Genomic DNA, 17,958 nt, shown 5'->3' with positions numbered 1-17,958 from the left:
TTTTACTGATCAGGCATCACTAGCATTTGGGTCTTACCTATCACAGGTCCCCCCCTCCTGCTTACACATGGAACTCAACCAGAACGAGTCATTTGGCGCTTCAAAGTCCTGCGTCTCCCATAGAAGCTTGCTGCCGCCGCTGCTGCTGCTGCTAAATACACCCTTCCCCAACTCAACCCAGAATCTATGCTTGTTGTTCTAGGGTGGTGTGAAATAATTGCTCAAAAGAGAGCACTTCTGGGCATGTGCAGATTACCATTCCCCTTGTTGCTGCTTCAGCACAGCCAGCCTCCCTGACTCGTTTGGGATTTCAAGGCCTGCATCGGATGTTTCCAAGCACGTCTCACCTTAGAGAACAGCTGACTGCCCCCCTGCCTCTCCCGAACCTCTGCTCCCCATGACTGCCTCCCCCACCCCTCTCTTTCCCCAGATCTTCCCTTTGCTTCCTTCCTCCTACTTTCTCTTTCTGAACTCTTTCTTCCACCCCCAAATGCCTTTAAGTGCCGCAGTCGATAATGTAGATCTGTTCTCTGCAGCTTCTCTGTCTCACACCCCCACCCCCACGCTCACTGCTGGGGTTGTTGAAATTTATAAGGGTTATTAGCAGCCTCCAAGGTATTGATGCGGGTAGCAGTGGGGAAGGGGGGGGTGCCAGGAGCAAATGGGCAACCATCTTGGAGGTGCGTTTGGGATTCCTGCTCTGCCGCCGCCGCTGATAGTGGCCGACCGTGAAAAGCAGCATCTGTGCTCGCAGCCGCTTGCTCTCTTTCATGCTTCCCTAGTCGGTCTGGGTCATTGGTATTCCAGAAGCATGGCCTGTTGGCGAGGAGATGGAGAACCACCCCCAAGGAATGCAGAGAAGCTGCACTTGCTCCACTCCCCCCCCCCACGTGTCACAGGAAGCAAAACAGAAGCAGATCAGCTGCAAATAGGGTTGTTCCGGGGTGACGATCTCTTTTTGCTTGGCAGGGAAGGGGCTTTGCTTTGGTGAAGGAATGGCGATCTGCCCACAGGTGTGTGAGCAGAAGGCTTAAAAGAGCAAAATCATGACAGTGAGACTAAGGTTGTGGGGCATCTCTACACCGTAGCCTAATATGGGTTCAGAGTCATTCTTTCTCCTCCTCCCCCCTCCTAAAGGAATCCTGAAACTATCATTCATCCATTCATCCATCCATCCATTCATTCATTCATTCATTCATTCATTCATTTTTCGCCTTTCTGCCCAAGGGGGAACCCAAAGTCGATCTCTCCCCATTCTGTCATCCTCATCACAACCATGTGAGGTAGGTTAGGCGGAGAACATTTTGTAGGCCCAAAAGAAGCTTCCATAGCAGAGTGGGGATTCAAACCCGGGTCTCCCAGATCTAGTCTAACCACTGAACCACACTCTGGTTCTCAGATTCTGTTTGTACAAGTGGGGGAGAGACTGGTGATCTCTCACAGATAGCTCTCTGCACCTTCTCACCAAACAATTCCTGGGATGCTTTCATGGGGTGGGGGGTCATGGCAGACATGCTGTTGTGAACCTGATATTGCAGTTAACATGCCCATCAAGAGAACCTTGGAAGCAGGCCACTAGCAACTTGAATCAACCCTACTGCAGCCTTTGATTTGGCAGGTCTTTGCTTGGCCACTTGCTTTCTACCAGCAAGGAGGTTTTATTGCTTGGTCCAGCTTTCTATTCTAGCTAAAGGTTCCTCACTTGGATTTCCCCCATTGTCAAGAGCAGGTCCTTCCCAAGAATGTCGCAAGTTCATGGCGGGATTACAATCTCCCCCCTGGGCTTCTTTCTCCCTTTCCAGGCTATGGACTCCAGCAGTTCCCCCTCGGTCCCACTCATGATTGGTTGCGCTGTTTCCTGTATGGCCTTGCTGACCCTGCTGGTGATCTACGCTGCCTTTTGGAGGTAGGTTGGGGCTGTGCAGACTGTGATCTGAGCTAAACATGGCTTGGTGGACTGCCCCTAATGCACCGTGGAGAGTTCCGAGAAAGGCAAAGTGGTAGAAGGTAGGAGCCCACGGAATGTTCCTAATTTTGAGCAGAATTGCATCTGCGCTAGATCACAGCAGCACTGAGGTTTGTGGTGGGGTGGGCAAAAGCTTTCTCAGCCTGAACTAAAACCCACATTTTTATGCACACATTTGAATTTTTACTCCACAATTCTGATGTTGGTCACTGCCTGAGTTTGATTTAATTAAAAACAGCATCTTTTGTTGGTAAATTTGGAGGCCACGAGACAGAGCACTAACATGTCAAAAGTATGACTTGTTTTTCAAAACCTTTAACTTCAGTATAACATACGTTACCGTTTTTTTTTTTAAACCCTCTAATTGCTAGAACGTGAATTTGAATGTTGGCAAACCAATTTGAGTTTAGAGGACTTGCTTGAAAATTAAATTAATTTTTAGAGTCAGAAAAAGGTGTATTTCTTCCCACTCGTTCAGCGCACACCTGTGCATGGATGGTGAATGTACTCTGCATTAATTCTAGAGGGGTCGCTGTGTTAATCTGTTGCAGCAGAAATAAATAGGAGCCTTGTAGCACCTTACAAACTTTTTTAAAAACTGCCACAGATTAAAGGGGTACCAATTTCAGGTGGGTAGCTGTGTTGGTCTGTATCAGAAGAGCCAGATGCAGGCCCAGTTGCACCTTAAAGACCAACTAGATTTCCAGATTTTTGGAAGTTACCCAATAGATGGAGAAACCCCAATATAGGTACTTATTAAAGATTACCCTTGTGCCACAGAAAGCATTTTTCTGTAATTGCGTTCACACTTAAAAGCCCAAACTGCATGGGCCAGGGAAAATTCCAAGGTCTTTCTCCTAGAATTAGTCCACCCACTGGTAGGGTGTGTAAGTGTGTGTACACACGCTGATTCCATGGAGAAGAGGTTGTGGCTCTTGTTGCAATAGTGCTGTGAGACCAACCTCCCGAAAAGGATCTCCCAGAGTCATATTTCAAGGTCCAGATATCTCTCATTGCAGCTCATCTATCTGCCTTCTATACTTGGCAGATTTATCAAATCGGAACGTTCCATCATCCTCCTGAATTTCTGTGTCTCCATTTTGGCTTCCAACGTGTTGATCCTGGTGGGGCAGTCCCAGATGCTCAGTAAGGTGAGAAGACTTGCTTCCTTTTGTGTCATGTCTGCTGATCGTGTTGCTTTGCTTCTCCCTTGGAGCATATCGGTTCATGAAGATTTCCTGTGCATTTGTGCCTGATCCTGTAGCCATTTTTGTGCTCTTAAGCTCTGTTCACATGTTACAGTGAATGCACATACATCCTGCCTGTAAATGTGTTCAACTGTTTGTAAGAAAGAGCCAACATGTGTTCGCTGTACAAATGAAACTGGGGGCCAGTGCCTGGGTAATGTAGGTTTTCAATCACACAGTGAGCTGTACATGCCTTGGAACATGAGAATTACCCCACACATGTATAAAGAACAATCAAGTATACACTGTACACAGATTGTATGTGCGTTCACTGTAACTTGTGAACATGGCTTTAGAGCCAGAGTGGTGTAGGGGTTAAGTTACCGGACTAAAGATCTGAGAGATCTGGGTTCAAATCCCCACTCAGCCCTAAGCTCATTGGGAGACTTTTGGACCAGTCACTTGCTCTCAGCCTCACCTACCTCACAGGGTGGTTGTGAAGACACAGTGATGGATAGGGGACTGATGAGCTCCTTGGAGAAAGGGTGGGATGAACTGTAATAAATAATTGCATCTTCTCTGCCAAAATGAAAGCAGTTGGGCGCATTTTCAAAAATGTGCACAGAGTTTTCAAAATTTGTATCAAAATGATTACCTTAATGAAATTTTCAAGATTTGATTTTAGGCTCTTCTTAAATTCAGAATTAAAGGTACAGTCCTGCTAAATAGAAATATGCTGTCCTCCGTGTCCCCTCCCACAAATCCTTAAAAGAATATCTGTGGAGAATGTGGGTATTTTTAAAATAAAACATTATTCAGTAAAAGAAAAGTTGGATATAAAACTTTACAGATTCATCTTCAGTTCTAGAAACTAATATACATGTTATTAAGTTCCCCATCCTAGTCATTCCATTTATCAACCGTATTTAATTTTTTTACCGTGCAACATACAGATTAGTTTGCTCAACTGTACACATTCATTTCTCCAACCACTCCTCTTTATTTGGAGTTATATTTACCAGTATCTAGCAAATACTAATTTTGCAGAGGTTATAGCATTTCAAACAAATTCTTGAGTATCTTTGGGAAGGAAGTCTACATAATTCAACATTTAAGGAAGAAAGGTAACTTTTTACCTATTCCTTGGGAAATAGCTCTAGAATCATTTTCCAAAATGCTTTGGCTCTACTACATATGTGTTAGAGAGTTTAGCATTGAAACTAAAATCATTGGTTATATCGGCTTTACAAAGATGTCCAATTCCAGTTCTGCATCCACACAACCGAGCTGCATTCAGTTCCTCTGCTCTGTCCAAACTCTCCATCCTCATCTTCCTTTATCACCTGTCTTATTTCAGTGGCTAAGCACACAGTGGCAGAGCACCCCAGACCTGGATTGGGTCGGGTATAACTCATCTACGGGGGTTCAGATTGAAATCTGGCATTTCCGCTCACACGTTGGTAGAAATGGACAGGATAAAATGCACGTCTCTTTACAGTGGTGCCTGTTTGGACTGCTTCCTGGGTGTTGTAATTCCTGAAAATGCAGATTCAGCCCATTTCAGCTTTATCATTTTGGCCCTTAGCCGTGTGTTTAAGTTCCCCTCGAAATTTTGCTGGTGGCAAAATTCTCTGCAGCTCCAGTTCTCTGCCTGCCTTCCAGGCAATCTGAAGTTCAAGCCAAGGCTTGGTCTGGCTCGTGCTGCCCCTGTCAAGATTCATCATGGCCCCTTGAAGCATTTGGAGGCAGGCTGATTCGATCATGGGTAGCTTTAAAGGAACCTTGTTTCTTTTTTTTCTTTTAGAAAGGATGGATTTATCGAGAGGGTTTTATATGCTAGATTTATTTTCCAGATGGCCATTCGGAATTGCTAGTGAGTTTTCCGTTGTAGGGGAGTGGGGTGGATTTTCCTTTCCAAGGAACACTGTGGCACACCAGCACACTGAACAAATTATTGTAATGATTCATTTCTCGAGTGAAAGAGCAAGGTTCGAGCCCAGTGGCACCTTAAGGATCAACAAGATTTCCAGGGTATAAGCTTTTGAAAGTCAAGCTCCGTTTGCCAGATACAAACATTTCTCAAGTGCTGTCCATTTGCATGTCATTAACAGCATGACAGGTCCCTGTCCCAGAAAACTGATAATGAGTCTCTCTTCACAAGACATCTTACAAGGGGGCGCTCAAGAGTAGGGAGATGCAATGTTATCCAGGAAGTGTAGTTTAAAAAGACAGCGCCAAAAGCTCTGTCAGTTTCATCTCTCTGCACAAGGGTAGTTTTAAAAGACAGAGCAGGCGCTACTCAGAGGGTTTGTTAATTTCATCTTCTCTGCCAGAAGGCTCTGTCAATTTCACCTCCCCTTTGGGGAGCAATCTCCATGGATCTGTCTTTTTAAACTACGCTTCCTGGCTAACATTGCATCTCCCTACACTTGAGCATGCTTCTGTAAGATGTCTTGTGTAAAGAGACTCAATTTTAAGAGTTGCCTGGGCAGGGGAGGGAGAAAGAGTCAGAGTGGGTGGGGTGGGCCTGTACTGTGCAGGTTAAAGGCTCTTGGCTAACATTCTACTTCATCAGGAGTCAAGCAGCCTGACGTAGGAGTGGAACCAGGCCCTGGGATCTGGTGTTCCAAAACATGAAGCCTTGTGCATAGAAGGGAGGGGCCACGGTAGGGGAGGGGCCATGATCCGGTAGTGGGTGATGCAAAAGACCTCTGCTGCCAGTCTTAGACAATACTGACCTTGATAGACCTGTAGTCTGATTCAGTACAAGGCAGCTTCATGTATTCAAGCAAGGGCAGCATCCTGGCTTTGTAAGAAGCCCCTATGGCAAGATCTGGCAGTGTTCTTCTTGCATCTATTCCATCTCTGCAGAATGTAAGGAGTGTTCCCAGCAACCGGCTGCTCTCTGGCTTCGTCCCTGAGGGTGACAGAGCCAGGCAGCAGCTGTTGGCGGATGAGTCACGCTTAGCGAGAGAGCCTGTCCTTGGATGTTTGTCTGCATGGAGGAAATTGAAATATTTGCTTATCTGCAGCCTGTGCAACCAAGAAGGGAGCAGGGAGTGGGGCTCAGGAGAAGAGCAAAGGAAGAAACAGCTTCTCCTGAAACCTGCCCTTCTTCATCTGAGAGAGAGAAAGGAGGACAGAGATGATTGTATGCATTTAGAGGAATTTGGCATGGGATGCAGAATCCGGTATCTTAGCATCCCAGCTTTTCACATATTTAAGAAAAGCTAGTTCCTAGTCCTCATGGTTTGAAGTCTTGCTGGGTGGGAGGAGCTGAATGCCGGGGAAAAGAAGGGGCAGACATGGCTTCCAGTGTTCAGTGTTCTGCAGTACACTCCCCACACACACTCCATCCCAGACTAGTCATGGCAGAGTAAGCTAGATAACATGAGCAAGATCACTCAGTTGATTCAATTTGTGTTTTTCCCCACCCACCCCCCTTTTTTGGGTGGGTGCAGAATCCAAAGATGCTCATTTTAAGCCCAGTGAAATCCCAGCAGCTTGAACCTGGGATTTCCTGTATTGTTCATGACTGTTACTTAACTTTCCTATACCCATTTTAATTTGCAAAAGTGGCTTCCCCAAGGTCACACGCCGAGTCCATGACCAAAGTCTCTCTGCTCCATATCAGACTTCCATTGCTTTTACAGATCAGGGGAGTTGTGTGACTGTGTTACGCAAGTGGGTTGAATCAAGTTCTGGCTCAACCAAACTGCCTTCCTCTGAACCTACAATTCCAAACTCAGGGTGTATACAGGTGTTGGGATTTCTGACATGGAGCCAGGGGCTATTATGGTTCATTCCTGAAATGAATGGTGAGGGGGGTGGCTTTGGTGACTGGCCTCTCACCTTATCGGAGTCCATGGGGGCTGTGCCAGATCTAGCCATGCCAGATGTTTTGCATGTGGCTGGAATGGTCTGTACCGTTCCCAAATCTACTCTACAGTTTTGGGTTCTGCTTATTGCTGCTTCATCTCTTGAGTTACAAGAAAATGTTGCATCTGTATACTGTCACAGTTGCCTGGCAGAAGCCAAGACATTTCTTGTTTTCTTCTATTTATCCCCTACTAGGTATAAACCACAAGGGATTAGTCCCTCCTGGCATTGGGAAAGCCCCGTGTTACATTTTTCTCTCAGTTCAATTCCTTGCAGGGTTAGAACAGGCTTGAGAAAAGCATTCTGGGCACGTGTTCTGTTGGTCAATCCAACTATTGTCTTAGGCTAAAGAGGTCTGGCAGGTTTTGAAGCAGTACAAAAACCTGCAATGCCTGTCTGAGCAGAGATGAGCACAGGGCAGGAATGCCATCATCAGATCTAGCTGGGTGAGGTAGTATTTCAGGCCTTCGTTCTATTTGCTGCAATAGAATCTGGGGGCAAGCATTTCCTCCTGCATTTGCACTTAACACTTCAACGTGATGCATTCCCCCCCCCCCCCGCCCCCATCCTTGATACTTGAATTTGGTTACAGGAAGATGGAAGTCTGTTCCAGCCCCTCAGGCAGCCCGGGCATCGCTGCCCCCCTTATTGGCAAGGGGCCTTGTGCATAATAGATCACCACCCTGCGGCATTTTCTCTTCATGTACCAAAGACATCAGGAGCTTAGAAAGCATGTTATGGACTTGGGGAGAACAAGAAGGGGGAGCATGTGTGCACCAGAGGAGCCACTGGTGTATCTGTGTGATGCAGGGTGTGTTTTGCCAGATGAGATTTTTGTCAGCCTAAGTGACCGGGTGTGTGTGCGCAGGTGTATTTGTGTGCATTTATGTCTTTTGCTTTGGGCACCTACCTGAAGACGGGCGATATTTTTTTATTTCCCAGAGGCAGTGGCACAGGAGAGCCGCCATGAGCAATGGGGTGTGCACTTAATCCTCTTTCGTCACAGATTTAGCAGACAGCAATCTTAAGCAGATCCTCAGAACACTTCTCAAGTCTATTCAGTGGGGCTTACTTGGAGGAAGGTGTTCTTAGGACGATACTGGGGAGTCTTATCAAAAACCCACAAAGCCTGTTGGAACCACAGAGGAATACAAAACTCAAGCCAGCAAGAATCAATTCAGTGTAGTGGTTTGAGTGTCGGAGAAAGATCTGGGATGCTCACGTTCAAATTCCCACTCTCCACTAGTCACTCTCTCTTTCTTGGCCCAAACTGCCTCCAAATGGTGGAGAGGAGGGGCTGTGGCTCAATGGACAAACCTCTGCTTTGCATGAAGAAGGTCCCAGGTTCAATCCTCAACATCTCCAGTTATAAAGGGCCAGGCAATATGGGAAAGACCTCTGCCCCACATCCTAGAAGGCTGCTGCCAGTCCAAGTCCACGATACTGACCTTGATGGCCTGATGGACTGATTCAGTCAAGGGCAGCTTCATGCTTATGTGGAGAACTTCGTATGCCATTCTGAGCTCCTTGAGGGAAGGGAGGGATAAAAAATGTGACAGCTAGATTGTGTTCCTCAAGTGGCAGTAGCCTTTTGTAGCTTTCCCTCTCCTCTACAATATTGATGTACACCTATGCGTTGATGAAACACCTCCCCAAAGCTATCTGAAGGTGATTTATTTACAATTGCATCCAGATCCTTTTTGTGCGATGTTCTACAAATGTAAGTGCGCATCCAGTAAATCATGGCTTGAGAAGAATTGTGATGTAATCGTATGAATGATCATCATAACACTGCCTTTTGCAGGGTTTTATCGCCGTATACACATGCATATCAATAGTGCAGAGGAGGGGGGAAGGTACAAACGAATGGAAGGAACTGGAAGTTCCCGATGCTTTGATTCCAGAATTGGTTTCAGAAATTTGCTTCATTAACCTAGACTGTAGGAAGAAGTGCTCTCCGCCCCAATCTTCTGAAACAGTAAAGGAACCAAAGCCAAGGAGTTTGGGGGGTGTTCCTTCAGCAAGCTTATAATGGCTTGAGAAATGTCTACTATTTCTGCTGAGATGGCTTTGCAAAGAGAGATTGCAAAAAGCCCCCATGACATGGCAGAGGCTACAGATGACTTGGATGGGGCACCTGTTGAGGTGGCTGTTGGGGAAACATCAGGCTAAACTGCACAAAGGCTGCTTCCACACACGTTGGATAATCCACTTTCAATACTCTTTAGTGAACATTTGAAACTGATTTTCCATGTGTGGAACAAAAAATCCACTTCAAAAGGATTGCGAAAGTGCATTGAAAGTACATTATTCAACGTGTGTGGAGATGGCCATAATGTCTTTTAATGAGTTGAGTCCGGGGTTGTCCCTCTTTGGAGCTCCGTGTGCAGGATTCCGTGCATGTGCATCAGCGAAAAGAGCAAAATAACTCAACTTGGGAAAACAGCATGGAAAGGGGAAGCAGGAGTCCCTCCTTCCCCCGTGCTGCAGCCCTGAGCTGACATCGGGCCTCCACAGAGTTTTAAATGCATATTTCCACAGCTGTCGTGTGGCTGTGGAGAAAGCTAGTCCTGTTCAGGGAACTGCAACCCGACGTACTACAAATCATCTTGTGTGATGGGATATTTTTTTGAGAGGGGCAAGAGAACTCTGGTGGGGACAGCCTGTGTTTCGCAGTGCAATGGTTTTAGAACTCCGTGCACACATTAGGGAATGACAGAAAATGAAGTGTGTGGTAGTTGTATGGCTTGCTTGGGCTTCAAACACCAATGCTACAGTGGAATGGGAGTGGGCTTCCAGTGTGTTTTGCATTCAAAACTGTTTTTAACTTGAACAGGTTACTCTGGGCAGACAAGGTGGGTGACTTGGGCCCAGTGGTGGTTGTCATGTTTCAGGGGTTCTGTGTACACATGCACACATTCATGTGTCGGCTGTCTGAAGAGTTTATAAAATGTGCATTGTAGTGACGGCAAAGCCAGTGTCATGTCTGTACCCCTGCATCCATGCCATTGTTCTATGTGGTGAACCATTGCTAATGCTGTACCTTAATGTCATTTTGCAAATGCCTTAACCATCACTTTCATTTCACAAGTATCCTGAGAACACAGCTGTCTTATCTCCTTCCTTTGAAGCTCCCAGGAGCGACCTTGCACTGTTTGAAATGTTACAGTCTAATGTTATGCCTTTTGTCCTGTCTAGGCTGATGTATAAACCTTGGAAGAAATTCCCAGAACATTTCCCGTGCAAACCTGTGGTTTAGGTGGGAGGGGGAAATGATTAGGTATTTAGAGATGTACTTTCTTCAAGTTTCTATTCCTGTCAAAGGAACATGTACTGCTTAGATGCTTTCTTGCTTCTGAGTAATTCTATGGACATATATATGGAAAAGATTGGATTTCTGAATAAAACCATTTAACCAAGAGCTTGGACTTCTTGTTGCAATGGTACAGAGATCTGTCTACCATATCCTGTCACCCATAGCCTGACAGCCAGAATGATTTTCTTTATCAGAATCATGTTTATTGCATGTGGCCAAAGGCCATCACAATTGAGCAAATAAAACATATAAATAAAACATGAACAATAAACGATAAAACTGTATTGGTAAAAATACATAAAAGTACATTAAAACACATTCGCATCTTTGTTATGCACAAGTGAAGGATTCTCAATCATTAAGCCCAGCTCGAGCCCTGATTTTCTTAGCCGCCAGGGCGAAGTGTGCTTCTCTATAAGAGACATATGGATTCTGATTGAAAAGAAGGAGGGGTAGTTTTCCACCACAGGAGAGGAATCAATGCCTTTTAAGATTTCCCCAAGACATTTACTTCTGGGTTCTGTATCCAAAAGGCAGAACAAAAGATAATGTGGAAGGTCCTCAGGGACTGAAGCTCCACAAATACAAAAATGGGCAGCAATTGGTATTTGTGTGTAATGACGGTCTAGAATGTCTGAGAGCATGGTTTGAAACCTCAGAGAAGTTAAAGCCCTTATAAGACTAGAAAAGGTGATTTTGGTCAAATAAGAGGCTCTGCCATGGTCTCTCTTGAACAACTTGAACCAGGGAGAAAATTTGGAGTAGAGAGTTGTATTTCTGTCCAACACAGCATCTGTCTTAAAGATCCAGTCTTGTATATTGACACCTGGCAAGGAGACACCCTGAAAGTCATCCATCAGGGAATAACAATGGAGGATGTTGTTAAAGCCAGCTGTCTTTATCAAAAAATCACCTCCCCTTTCCTGTACTGGTCACAGGTGCATTTGGCTCCCTTAACTGCTGTTCTTCTCTATCCCATTTTGCTTTTTGCCTTTGGGGTCAAACTCATTCGAACACTCAGACCTTGAACCTTCTTGCCTGTGATAACCTTGTTATTGATTTTCCCAATGACATCCCAGCCTTATGTTGGACCCAGGAGTACCATGAATACTTGCAAGCAATGCTGTGCAGTTACCTCGAGGCTAAGATTGAGACTGGCTGCAATTCTTATTTCAGCCGGGAACTCAGCAGGGGGCCTTAAATGAGCCACTAATCTTGTATCCCCCATCCCAAGATAATAATAAGACTGGCCTTCACTGACAGGATTAATATAAGACTGACAGAATTAAGGGGTGTGAAATGCTTTGAATGCTGAAAGAGGCATGCTCAAATTTGGCCCTTGGCCTCCCATCAAAACCGTATCTTCTCAGAGGGTCTAGCCAGTCCTTTGCTCTTAAACCCCCTGAAGCCAACGATGGTTGGATCCCAGTCCACATGACTCTGGCTTTCTCCTTCTCCCTCCAGGGCGTCTGCACTATGACAGCTGCTTTCCTTCACTTCTTCTTCCTCTCTTCCTTCTGCTGGGTGCTGACAGAGGCCTGGCAATCTTACTTGGCTGTGATTGGCAGGATCCGGACGCGCCTTGTCCGTAAACGCTTTCTCTGCCTTGGGTGGGGTAAGATGCTGCTGCCTTTCTCGTCCCGTGTCAAAATGGCTTGTCCTTTGGCCTGGAAGGTCAGGGAGGTGTTGTGAAGAGGGAGGGAGAGCCACGTAGGGGCACGTTTCTGGCGTGTGAATGCACATCATCTCCCTCTGGTGCAAGTGACTCATCACCCATCTGGCAATACAGACTGTTTCCATGTGGCCCACACCGTTCTTTATCAGGGGAGACTGCCGTCAGAGTGCAGCAGAGGCAACTGGTAGGCATGCTAGTGAGAGCAAGTCTGATTCCTGGCAAAGATTAAAAGCAGGAGCCCCCTCCCAGCTCTCGCTTTGGAGGCAGGAGGCGTTTCATACAGGGGGACAGGAAGTCAAGGGAAGATATTTCCTCCAAGGACCACCCATACAACGTTGACGCAGATTTAGGCTGACCCCAAGTCAGTGACTGGCAACTTTCCCCGATCCACACCATGTTCAAAAGGGTTGCATGACTCAGACCTGGGCTGGCAACGAGGGCTTCCCAGAGGTGGCTTCGCCGTCTGATCCATGCCCTCCTCCGTCTCTTTTCTCCCCAGGGTTGCCGGCCTTGGTGGTGGCCGTCTCTGTTGGCTTTACTCGGACCAAAGGATATGGAACATCCAGCTAGTAGGTTGCGGGGGGAGGGGGCAGGTTGCTGTCTTTGTTCTGTTGAAACAGGAGCATGTCGGGGTGGGGGTGGGGAGAGGCTCCAGCAGGGACCCCCTGCAATCCTGGTGTGCACCCAGCCGCATGGTCTCCAGAAGGAAGAACGGTGGGGGCATTTGGACCGTAGCACCTTGGTTACCCACAGGCCATGCCCTTCACAATTGCCTATGGCAAAGATCGCTGGGATTTCTGTGTAGCCCATCCAAAGCACCTTGGAGACAGGGGTAAGGGGGGACTAGTAAGTTGGGGGCTGGCAGCAGAAACACAGTTGCTACCCTGAGAGTCTTGGGTTAAGAAGGAATCTACCAGCTGCTTGGTGAGGTTCTCATATCGCTGCAGACTGCTCAGAGACGGGGTACCAGTGGAAGCAGGGGGTTTGGCTCCCTACAGAAAGGCAGGGGTTGGGCTGGGGGATTTTTTTTGTCTGGGAACCCCCCAGTATGTTTCTAGACCCATCTGCAAGAGTCGTGTCCCAGCTTGGATGTCCCAACACCTTATCAGTAACAAGGTCTTTCTTTTCCCAGCTGCTGGCTGTCCCTTGAGGGTGGGCTGCTGTATGCCTTTGTTGGCCCGGCCGCTGTGATCGTTCTGGTAGGTACTCAGTGGCTGTCCTGTGGTGGAGATAATGTTGCTCAGTGGCTTATTGGCCTTTTCCATTTCTTTGCCCCTTCTGTGGGTGATCAGGAAGCCTGTTGGAGCCCATCCATCAGGGACTCCTCTCTGCTGACATGCCACTGGCCCGGTTGGCACACTGGCCCAAATAGGGGTCTGCATTAACAGGGCTGTAGGTCTTTCAGACTCTGGAATCTGGCTTTAAGCGTGAAGGTTTGCGAGTGTTAGTGTGCTTGGGAAATTCCCAGTTCCAAACTGGCTTCAGTCAGGTAACCGTAAGCAAGCCACTCTGAGCGTGGTAACCCTATTCTGTCTGGCAGGGCCATTGTAGGGATTGCCTAGATAAAGTCTGAAGCACTAAGAAAGTTTGAAAACTTGGTATATTTGTGCTAAGGAATATTATTACTAGAAGTAGTGAAAAAAGAAAGAGATGCCTCTGAATGGGTTCAGGGCACAGTTTTCCAGCACTTGAGCAATCCGGGATTGTTAGCCAGAGCTCCCAGGTAAGAGGCAATTGGGAGCCCCAACACCTCCCTTTTTAGACATGAGATGTGGGCCAGCTGCATGTTATGTCAGGTGGTGCACTTGCTCCCCTCTGCCCCCTTTTCGGTTTTGCCAGTTTGGTTGTGGGAATAGCTCTGTGGTTTCCGCTTTGCAAATTTCTCTCTCTCTGCTTTGCCAGGTCAACATGCTGATAGGAATCATCGTATTCAACAAGCTCATGTCCCGAGATGGCATCTCAGATAAGTCCAAGAAGCAACGGGCAGGGTGAGTCCCCATCTCCTCCTCCTCCTCTCCCATCACAGGCAGCCTTCAGTCCCCACCCTTGGCCCTGCACCCATTCTAGGGTCATCAGGAGAAAGAACCATGCTTGTTAAGAAAGAAGGAGGCATCTGTCTCAAGCTGGCATGCGAGGGAGGAATGCCATCCACTTATTGAGGCAGATGTGCAGCATGGCACTCTCCCACTGCTCTTAATCTTATAGCATTTGCTGGAAATTGGCACGGGCATTTTATCCGAGCAGCTTCACCTGGCATTTTGCTTCAGGTGCAATCTGGCGCAGCTCAAAAGATGGGTGAAAAACATGCCCTACCCACATCCTCTCACTCAGAATTTAGCCAGTGGTATCTAACATCCTTTAAACCTGCCTCAAAATGCTTCCATATGTTTTTCTCCTAAGAACCAGATTCACATCTGACTCTTGGCACATGCTAGGCTTCCCAGCCAAACTTGCCTGATTCCTACCTAACTGTTCAGACGTGACAAAGGTGTAGGTCTTGAAGATAATAAATTAGGGGGAAGGTGTATTGTGTTCTGAAAGCCCCAAGGCACACACGTGTTTGTTAACACAGTTTCACATGGCAAGAAGTTCCCAGTGACTGTAGCAGCTGGCTAGTCTAACAGCTACTACTGCCATCTGCCAAGAACGCTACTTTGAAAAGAAACCAGGCATGGCTGGTAGTGCTGGGCAAGCAGGCAGGCAGTGCTGAGAAGAGGTAGGGGGCTCTCTGCTAGTGACTAGCAGCTGTCAACCGTTAACCAGCACAGATGGGAACTGGGGGGCTGGGCTGAGAAGGGGAGTCTTGAAAAGATGCAATGCTAAGGCCACCTATGGTGACTCTGTACTTGGTTAGTTTAAAAAAAATTAAAGTGTTTCCTGCTTTTGCCCCCACCCCATTTAGAAGCTCAGCTCTGACCTGAATGGCCCAGCCTAGTCCAATCTCATCAGATTAGATCTCAGAAGCAGAGTTGGCCCTGGTTAGTTTATGAATGGGAGACCGTCAGGGAAGGCCAAGGCCTCTATGCAGAGGCAGGCCATGGCAACCCCCCTCTGAAATGATCTTGCCTTGAAACCCCTACGGGGTTGCCATAAGTTGGCTGAGATTTGGTGGCTCTTTAAGCACACACATTTAGAAGCTCAGCAAGATACTAAACTAAAAGAAGGTATCCGCACTCCGATAATAACATAGATGCAGAGGAGTTAGCCGTGTTAGTCTGTGGTAGCAAAATCAAAAAGAGTCCAGTAGCACCTTTAAGACTAACCAATTTTATTGTAGCATAAGCTTTCGAGAATCAAGTTCTCTTCGTCAGATGCATGGTACAGAGACTGGTCAAATACAGAAGAGCAGGAGAGAGAAGAGGCAATTAGGGGGAGGGTTAGGTTGGCAAGCGCTGCTCTGCCTCCTTTAGCAGAAAATGTCACCCAAGTCTTCTTCAGCAGTCCCTGCCTGCTCCATATAGGGTGCGTTTACCATGCTGTTCCAGGCTGTAGCTCTGGAGACTCCTTGTAGCACCCCACAAGGAGCTGTGATGGCTCATGTCAAAGTTGTGCAACAAAAAACTTGGACCTGAGTAGAAAGCCAGAGAGCAAAAGTGGGATGCGGAGCCCAAGCAGAAACTGGTGTAGCGGGAACTAGCCTTCCTTGGTGGGAATAGCTGGGAAAGAAGATTGGGTGGAGGGAATTGTCACAAGCTGTGCCCCTGCTGGCACCCAGTCTGAGAAGCGAGGTCCAGTGCTAGTGGTGCCCCATCCCTGCCCTCCCATGCCTGGAAAGGAGGGTGGAAGAGGCTGCCCTCAAACTTGCTCCTGCCTTGCTTCATGCTAGCCACTCACAGCTGTGCCTCCTGCAACTAACCCATCTCTCTCTCTCTCTCTCTCTCTCTCTCTTTCTCTCTCTCTTGTTTATTCTTGTTTACTTTCTTCCTATGTACCCCCCCCCCCCTTCCCGTCCTCCAATCTGTCTTTCTGCCTTGTGGTTCCTTTGCTTCTCACCAACTTTTTTTCTTACTGTTGCGTCTTTCCTTTTCTCACCCCCGGTGGGGGAATGACGGCATGGTGCTTGTTGGGGGAACGGGACCTCCCCTCAGCTTCAGGGACCCCCCATGCAGCAGCATGTTGTTGAAATGCACCAAATGTGGCATGGTGTCAAGCACGGCCCTCCCCTCGGCTGTTGCCAGAAGTGCCATGTTAGTCTCCGTCAGCGTTCCCGGCTTGCTCTTTTTTCTTCCCTTCCAATTCTCTCTGTCTCTGTCTCTTGCTCTTTCTCTGCCTGATGCTGCATGTTGAGGAACAGGGTTCTCCAGTGAGCCACAGCCCAAGTTTTTTGCACTGAGTTTTTGTCCTTTCTCCCATGAATTGCAAGTGTTTATTTTAATGAGCGGGGGCTACCCAGACTGCAATATACGAGTTATCTTTTATGAAGATAGGAAGCCGATTCTAAGCACTGGCCTTTTAAATGTTGTCGGCTCTGAGTAGCAGCGATTGTCCAACATCTCATGCAAAAGTCCCTTTCAACCTTGTTCCCTGAGATCCATTAACTGGAGCTGCCAGCAGCAGATCCCAAGACCTTCTCCATACAAAGGACAATCTTGGCCATTCAACCATAGGCCTCTTTCTTCATTTAGCCAAACGAGAGCCAGACCAAGTAGTCCTAATTATCAGATTCAAACTAGCAAATTTAGTTTCTCCTCTCCCTTCATGGTATCCATTTTGGTGCCATTTCCCACCCCGGTGGTTGCTGCTTTCTCCTTCTTAGAAGAGTTGCTTGGACTGTCTCCAGCAGGGCTCATTTTGAGGGGGAACGCGCAAGAACACAGTTCCGGCAGTTCCCCAAAGAGGTCATGTCGGGTGGCCCCGCCCATCTGACTCCGGGCCATTTTGGGCCCGTTTCAGCCTGGATTGGGGCCGAAACGGCCCGGATCAGGCCTCTGACGGGTGGTAGATCACTCTCCCACTCAGCAGCGGCCCAATCCTGACCATTTTGGGGGGCTTTTTCAGCCATTTTCAGCCCCTTTTTGCCATTTTGGGCCCAATTTCAGCCCTGAATAGCCAGGATTCGGTCCAAAACAGCCAGGATAGGTGATGTCAGGGGGTGTGGTTTATGCAAATCAGTTATGCTAATAACACACTTCCGGCGATGGCAAGGGGCGTGGCATATGCTAATGACTTATGCTAATGAGTTCCTCTAGCTCTTTTTCTACGAAATGACCCCTGGTCCCCAGCAACTAGACATCTTCTAGCAAATGGGAAGACATTGTGCCGCTTCATAGCCAATCAGGTTTTGCTATGTGGTGATGTCAACAGAGGGCAATTGAGACAGAGGGCCTTTTTTTACATGGCATACGAGACAAGCCCAACCTTATCAGATTCTGGAAGCTAAGCAGTGTTGGCCTTCTTTAGTCATTGGACGGCAGACCTACAAGAAGACCAGGGTCGCCATGCAAAGGCAGGCAGTGGCACCTCTGAACGTCTCTTGCCTTGAAAACCCCAGCAGGGGTCACCATAACTTGGCTATGACTTGACAACAGTTTCTACTACCATACCGAAACGCCATCCAAACGAGAAGATTGTTTCCTGGCCCTGCTGGGCCTTCACCAGAATTCAGGTTGCATTCTAAAAGGATGCTGTGCCCCTGAATTTGGGGGAGTGGAGGCAGTTTTCACCTTTGCAGCTGCCCCCCAAGGACCTCTCAAAGTAGTTGCGCAGGTTTCAACAGCATTTCAGCAAAGAAAGGTAACGAATGACTGAATTGTCCCCATTTTGTTTTTGCCGCAAAATCTGCCACCTGGCTTTGCTCTCTGTGAGGGCCGCCCCCGGCTCTTCATTAGAAAGGCGCTGTGGGATCCACAGCCACTCTGGTTCCCTCCTTACGACCAGGAGACAGTGCTTCTTGCTCCACCCCACAGGACACAGTCGGTATTTGCCAGGCCCTCGG

At 47.5% G+C, this 17,958-nt stretch overlaps 1 protein-coding gene across 1 annotated transcript in view; it reads left to right on the top strand.

The window, feature by feature from the left end:
• ADGRB2 (adhesion G protein-coupled receptor B2) overlaps positions 1-17,958 on the top strand; it is a 114,577-nt gene that overhangs the window by 79,327 nt on the left and 17,292 nt on the right. Inside the window, exons 18-24 of the mRNA XM_054999374.1 lie at positions 1,803-1,906; positions 3,015-3,117; positions 11,813-11,963; positions 12,523-12,592; positions 13,156-13,222; positions 13,926-14,011; positions 16,112-16,210. Of these exons, the coding sequence (XP_054855349.1) occupies positions 1,803-1,906; positions 3,015-3,117; positions 11,813-11,963; positions 12,523-12,592; positions 13,156-13,222; positions 13,926-14,011; positions 16,112-16,210 (680 nt within the window). The remainder of the gene's footprint in view (positions 1-1,802; positions 1,907-3,014; positions 3,118-11,812; positions 11,964-12,522; positions 12,593-13,155; positions 13,223-13,925; positions 14,012-16,111; positions 16,211-17,958) is intronic.

The sequence above is a fragment of the Eublepharis macularius genome, chromosome 15, assembly GCF_028583425.1.
Source record: "Eublepharis macularius isolate TG4126 chromosome 15, MPM_Emac_v1.0, whole genome shotgun sequence".
Taxonomy (NCBI): domain Eukaryota; kingdom Metazoa; phylum Chordata; class Lepidosauria; order Squamata; family Eublepharidae; genus Eublepharis; species Eublepharis macularius.
The sequence above is the reverse complement of the archived record's forward strand: the minus strand, read 5'-3'. Positions and strand labels throughout refer to the sequence as shown.